This window comes from Capra hircus, chromosome 17 (genome assembly GCF_001704415.2).
Source record: "Capra hircus breed San Clemente chromosome 17, ASM170441v1, whole genome shotgun sequence".
Classification (NCBI taxonomy): domain Eukaryota; kingdom Metazoa; phylum Chordata; class Mammalia; order Artiodactyla; family Bovidae; genus Capra; species Capra hircus.
Window position 1 is genome coordinate 26,879,065 of NC_030824.1, and position 7,454 is coordinate 26,886,518.

General features: G+C 41.4%; 1 protein-coding gene across 1 annotated transcript; it reads right to left on the reverse strand.

Moving 5' to 3' along the window:
• MBD3L1 (methyl-CpG binding domain protein 3 like 1) lies at nt 1,937-2,488 on the reverse strand. Its single transcript, XM_013970573.1, has one exon. The coding sequence runs from the start codon at nt 2,486-2,488 to the stop codon at nt 1,937-1,939; it is 552 nt and encodes a 183-aa protein (XP_013826027.1).

The following is a 7,454-nucleotide window of genomic DNA, read 5'->3' on the forward strand; positions in this document are numbered from 1 at the left end:
TGCCATGTCATCCCTCAGGGATATCAGGATTGGAGAAACAGGCACAGACATGGCCTCAAATGAAATTGAAACGTGACCTCAAGGCAAGATCATCTCCTATCCCAGGAAACCTTGGGGCATATGTGTCCCTGGACTCTATGCCAGCCGTGACCTGCATCACTGTTCCTCCACACCTCCACCCCAAAGCCCCGACAGTCTCAAGCTGCCTAAGAGAGATTCCAGATCCATCTGCCTTGATGCCTCCTCTCCCCTCCTGGGTCCTTCAAGATGGGAAACAGGCCAAGACAGGAGGAGCGAGTCATGAATATGGAGGCAATCGCCCTACTTACTGGGACTTGAAACTGGAATGGCTAGGTCTCTGGGAAGCACGAGTCCTGGGGTAACACCAAGGCTATAAAAACAGTGTCTGTTTTGGATGTAAAGATGAATAAACTCAGGGAGGAAAATTTGAGGGAAAAACAAAGCAGTCTTTTTTCATTTTTTCCACACAGAATCCATTTAGACAGTTAAAGCAGAGGCTCCTCTACAAGTAGTACAAACATGCCAGACATAAAGCAAGCTGTACTGTTTTGCCTTGAGTTTAACTGAAGAGACGGCACTATCTTTACACCTTATGCAGACAACCAAAGCTGAAGATGCCCAAGGACTAACAATTAAAATTACACTGATGTCACCCATTCTGCCTTTTCAGGCATGAGCTTCTGCTGCTCATTCTTAAGCAGTCATTCTCTGAAGATGGCAACAATGATGATAAGAGCTGTCTGCTGATGCCTCGTACCTGCTGAGCAGCATGATGGGCAAACTCTGCCTGCATCATTTGGTTGCGTTTTATTTCCAGTTTATAGCTAGAGATATGGAAGATCAGATATTAAGTAACTTGATGAGGAAGGAAAAATATTACTTAGAACCTGAATTAAACACTCAGTCAAACTGTCAGAGAAAAAATAAAGGTGTTTTCCAACATACTGGCAGACCCAAAGTTGATCTCCCTAGGGCCACCTGTGAAAGAACCAGTAAAGAATGTACATCATGATGATGAAATGTGAACCCCCCAAAACATAAAAGGAGTCATGAGGAAGAGAAAAAAATTAGTGTATCTAAATAATTACTGGTTTTAAAATAAGGCATTCTAACTAAAGTCCCAGATGATTGCCACATGCTAGAGAAGATTCAATTTTAAAATGTCTCATTTTTGGGGGACGATATAAATAGAGATACTCTTAAAAAAAATCTCTCTCAGAAATTGATAAATCCACCAGGAAAAAATAAGTAATGATGAAAAGAATTTGAATAGTACAGCACACGTGTTCAGGCAAATAGACATATATATATATACAAGTCCAGGCTTCTTATTAATGATGCTGAAAACAGTCCCTCTTGATAGCATCATTTTCCCAAATGACATGTCAATTTTCATGAATGAAATTTCAAACACAAGTAGGTCTAGAAAACAAGGGAAAGTCTGGTATTTCATTACTTGCGCTTCTGAATTCATATGCAACAAAACTCAGAAAAATGGAAAGAGATATCTTATTTGAGAATATAGATGTAAAATTCTTTTAATGAGATGTTTGGGAATCTATTGGGAAATATTACAAATACACACAAAAAATGTAATCCAGACTAGGGAGTTTGTAACTGTGAGAGCAAAACTTTGAGTAATCTTATGACTTTGATGACTCTGTTATCTTTAAAATACAAATAACATACTTAGTAATTAAAAATGAGAGAACTCAATTTCCCACTTCAAAAGGAAATCCTTGTCTATATTTTCTGTCACACAGAATTTACAACAAAGGAAAGTATTAGTAGATCTTAAGTTTCAAGAACTCAAAGCAAGAACACTGCAAAGAGATGTTAGTAAAGTGTTGTGTGAAATTTCATGCGCATCATCTTCTCTTCTTCACAGCATTGGCCCAGGGCATCCTTCTTGGCCCTACACTTTCTCTGCCTCGCCAGCCAGTCTGTCAGCGACCATTGCTATTGCCAGTCTCTCTCTTGCTGTCTTCACTCTCCTTTCCTGATTCCTGATATCCTCCTCAGTTACCAGACACTGTTTGCAGAGGAGCTGTGGGGTGCCAGAACCAGCTCCTGGGATGGTCTGTGACAAATCTGAAGACCACACAGGGGTGGCCATGGGGGTGGAGTTTGGACCACCTGTATGTACCCCTGGCAGGGACTCACCTGGGCAATGTGGTGCAAATTTTTGCAAGGCTTTGGCTAGATCCAGAGGACTTAACAGTTCTCCTGCACTGCTGCAAGCCTGGAGTCCTTGCAGTCTCTTCTGCCAGTATAGCTGTTGGGGATTGTCCAAGGTTTCCTCCCAGGGATAACATCTGACCTCATTGCTGGGATGGGATGTGATTCTAGTCACTGGTCTCTTGAATATATAACTGGACATCCTCAAAGGGATTGAGATGTTTAAACCAGGCTTTGGTTTGGATAGTTTTCCACAGTCACAGTGCTTCCTCTGTGAAGTCTTCACCATCATACTTCTTGTCCTTGTACCCTATGAAAATAAACCATGAAATTGGATCCAAATGATAAACGAAATCTGCCTTCTCGGACCATTATTTTGGCTCCTTTGTACTCTCAGCCTCTCTTTGTCCCGCCAGGGTTAGATCGAACATCATCAAGCAGATCTGAGTCAAGAACAGAAAGCTCAAGGTCAAACTCAAGGTTACCCCAGCTCATTCCTCCTTCACCAGTTTGTAACACCCCTTCCTTTATGAATATGACTATATTCTTTTTTGTCCTCATCACTCTCAACTGCACAAGTTCAGGTAGTTTATGTCACATGGTCTTCAGTCTTTTTCTAAATCCCAAATGCTTCAGTGTCATGTGACTTCATTTGGTTAACCCACTGACTTCTTCATAGCTGCTTTAGAGCTTAAGAAGATAGTGACATTAACAATTGTCCCACCCTTAGCAACTCACCCATATCCCTGATGTTTACATCCACCCAGTTGGTCATTTTCTAAATAAATATTTCAGAAAACTTACTAACTCACTACTAATTTCTGATCTGTGATTTTTTCCAAGACTCCTGCAACAGATACTTGCTCCTCGAGATCCTGTTATACCAGATCACCATATCTTCATCTTAATTTCTTGCCTTCTACTCATATCAGTCCTGGGTTCCATGGACTATGATCTCAGTAATTCTCTTGGAATAATCCAAAATTCCTTCCTGCTTATCACATCTGTCTTGCAAAAAAAAAAAAAAAGAAAGAAACAAAACTTCAAACCTGGCACTTGACTGCCTTACATACCATAGCTACTGCTGGTCTTATGGAAACTGCTAAGAAAACACACAACGTGATGTTTTACTACCACTGCAAGTCCGAAATCATCTGCATCCATTGAAAAGCATCCATAATGCCTGGAAATTTTGTTTTCTTTTTATGTGTTGGCATATTTACTTTTGGATTTTCCCCAAAGTCTGTTTCAGGTTTTCTCCACTTTCCTCTCTCTTTCACACACATCCCATGTCCCTTAACTTGCCTGATATTTCACAGAGAAGCTGTTAACTACTACAATGAAATTTTACCGTAGTAGTCCCCAAATCTGTAAATATCTCTAAGATTCCATTATTTTCAAAGTTCCTTTAATTAAAGAAGCATCTTTTTATCTTCCAATGCTGATCCTCATTTCTTCTTCCTTCTCAGTAAGTTCGCCATCCCAATATATCCCTCTTTACTTTCAGCCTCTCCTTTTCCACCGAATCCTTCCTTCAGCATTTAAGTACCTACAAATCTCTCTAAACTACACAGGAAGCCTTCACCTAGTCTTCCCGGAACTTCCTGAACCACAGTCTTTCTACTACTGCCCCTTAGTTGTGAACCATTGAGAAGGGTGATCTATATCACGTGTCTCTGCAGCCTCACCTCCAACCAAGTCCTCAGACCTCCTCACACTACTGTCTGACTTCACCATTCTATGGGGGCTTCCCTTGGTCAGGTCACAATGACCACTTTGTTACTAGGACAAGCATGGAGCTTTTCATTATTCATCCAACATGGTCCTTAAGTGTAAAATGTTTAAGCATCTTTGGATCAATTTAAACACGTGAATCTCATTTTATAGCTGTGAACCTTACAATCTAAATATGGAATAGGTATGTTGGATAAATTGTCTCACAAATTGGAATTGTGCTGCAAGTGAAAAGCACAAAATAAATTTCAGGAACTCAATACTGAAAAAGTAAATTATGTCATTATTAATTTTTACATTGATTGCATTCACAAATGAAAATATCTTTAGCTGTAATGGGTTAAAATATACAATTAAAATAATTTCACTTGTTTGTTTCTACTTTTTAAGATGTGGCTACTAAAAATATAACGTGCTTAAAGCTATTGTTGTACAGTGCTGGTTCAAGCCATGAGAAAAAAATGAAGTCCACAGAAAGAGCTCAGCAAAGCTGTTTCCATGGGAAAGAGTCTATCTACCTCAACCTCACCCCAAGATGTGGCAGACTGTCTCATACACCCACACACACACTTTCTAAACCAAATATTATTCCCACCACTATGTCTCAAATGCCTTGAGGCTGCACTCCTACAGTCTTAACCAGAATAATCTTAAGAAGTCAAAAGTCAAGATAGTTTATCAATTATGATGAGTCAAAACCAGAGACTAAGGATAATTTTAGGGGGAATTTCCTGCTCATTGACTTCTGTTATTAATTCAATACTCTTGAGAAACTTTTCAAGGAGGGTCATTTTAAAAAATTGCTTCATCTTTACTATGTAGAATATACAAGATATGTAAAGAATAATAACTGTAGCCAATAAATGAAATCAGGATGATAGGATACAAACATTACTATTACTGAATCAGTCAGAGGACAGATGGCGTTAATTTGGGCCTCATTAGGTTGATTCTGATTGGATGACCAACACATCAATTGTATTATGCTGGCCCTCCTCCTAGTTAACCACCAAGCCCAACAACCAGACTAATCCTTGCTGACAAATCCCCTGGCTCCACCCTCTGATAGCACCTGGAGAATTTTCCCAGCGTCACACTCTGTCACGTCTCTCTCCTTCCTGCCACAGGCCAGGGAAATATTTTCTCCATGGTTCATTCTCTGTGTCTGCCCAGTTGTCCCTCAGGTAAAAGAAAGGACAGGATGCAGACTCTGTGAGCTGCAGGAAATAGGACAAAGACTGGGATATGCTCACAGAAGAGGAGAAAATCTTTAATGTGCTGGGTACGTACCCAGGGACAAAGAAGCCCCAGTGAGTCCTGAACAGACTTGAAGAAGATGGTGCAGGACAGAGCAGCAATATTTCGGTGGGTGGGATTCTTTTTTTTAATATTTAAAAATTTTATTTATTTAGGTTGTGCTGGATTTCGTTGCTGTGCAGGTTTTTCTCTAGTTGTGGGAAGAGGAGGCCACTCTCTAGTTGCAGTGTGCAGGCTTCTCATTGTGGCTTCTCTTGTTGAGAAGCATGGTCTCTAGACACCAGAGCTTCAGTAGCTGTAGCATGTAGCCCTAGAGCATGAGCTCAGAAGTTGCGGTACATGGACTTAGTTGCTCCGAGGCCTGCAGAATCTTCCTGCACCAGGGATCAAACCCTGCAGTGGCAGGTGGATTCTTATTCACTGCACCACCAGGAAAGTCCTACTTTAATAATTTTTAAGTGTACTGTTCAGTGGTATTCGGCATACTCAGATTGTTTCGCAACCTTGATGACCACCATCTCCAGAACTCTTTTCATCTTGCAGAACTGAGATGGTGTCCTCATTAAACATTCATCATCGGTTCCCCCTCCCCCAACCCCTGCCACCCACCATTATACCATTTCTTTAGGAATTTCACTCCTCTCAGTTCAGTTCAGTTCATTCACTCAGTCGTGTCTGACTGTTTGCAACCCCAGGAATCACAGCACGCCAGGCCTCCCTGTCCATCACCAACTCCCGGAGTTCACCCAAACTCATGTCCATCAAGTCGGTGATGCCATCCAGCCATCTCATCCTCTGTCGTCCCTTTTCCTCCTGCCCCCAATCCCTCCCAGCATTAGAGTCTTTTCCAATGAGTTAGCTCTTCGCATGAGGTGGCCAAAGTACTGGAGTTTTAGCTTCAGCATCATTCCTTCCAATGAACACCCAAGACTGATCTCCTTCAGAATGGACTGGTTGGATCTCCTTGCAGTTCAAGGGACTCTCAGGAGTCTTCTCCAACACCACAGTTCAAAAGCATCAATTTTGGTGCTCAACTTTCTTCACAGTCCAACTCTCACATCCATACATGACCACTGGAAAAAGCCTAGACAGACCTTTGTTGGCAAAGTAATGTCTCTGCTTTTCAATATGCTATCTAGGTTGATCATAACTTTTCTTCCAAGGAGTAAGCGTCTTTTAATTTTATGGCTGCAATCACCATCTGCAGTGATTTTGGAGCCCTAAAAATAAAGTCTGATGCTGTTTCCACTGTTTCCCCATCTATTTCCCATAAAGTGATGGGACCAGATGCCATGATCTTCGTTTTCTGAATGTTGAGCTTTAAGCCAACTTTTTCACTCTCCTCTTTTACTTTCATCAGGAGGCATTTTAGTTCCTCTTCACTTTCTGCCATAAGGGTGGTGTCATCTGTATATCAGGTTATTGATACTTCTCCCAGCAATCTTGATTCCAGCTTGTGTTTCTTACAGCCCAGCGTTTCTCATGATGTACTCTGCATAGGCGTTAAATAAGCAGGGTGACAATATACAGCCTTGATGTACTCCTGTTCCTATTTGGAACCAGTCTGTTGTTCCATGTCCAGTTCAAACTGTTGCTTCCTGCTCTGCATATAAATTTCTCAAGAGGCAGGTCATGTGGTCTGATAGTCCCATCTCTTTCAGACTTTTCCACAGTTTATTGTGATCGACATGGTCAAAGGCTTTGGCATTGTCAATAAAGCAGAAATAGATCTTTTTCTGGAACTCTCTTGCTTTTTTGATGATCCAGTGGATGTTGGCAATTTGATCTCTGGTTCCTCTGCCTTTTCTCAAACCAGCTTGAACATCCTGAAGTTCATGGTTCATGTATTGCTGAAGCCTGGCTTGGAGAGTTTTGAGCATTGCTTTGTTAGTGTGTGAGATGAGTGCAATTGTGCGGTAGTTTGAGCATTCCTTGGCATTGCCTTTGTTTGGGATTGGAATGAAAACTGACCTTTTCCAGTCCTGTGACCACTGCTGAGTTTTCCAAATTTTCTGGCATATTGAGTGCAGCACTTTCACAGCATCATCTCTGAGGAGTTGAAATAGCTCAACTGGAATTCCATCACCTCCACTAGCTTTGTTCGTAGTGATGCTTTCTAAGGCCCACTTGACTTCACTCCTCTAGCTGAAGCCGAAACTCCAATACTTTGGCCACCTCATGTGAAAAGTTGACTCATTGGAAAAGACTCTCGTGCTGGGAGGGATTGGGGGCAAGAGCAGAAAGGGACGACAGAGGATGAGATG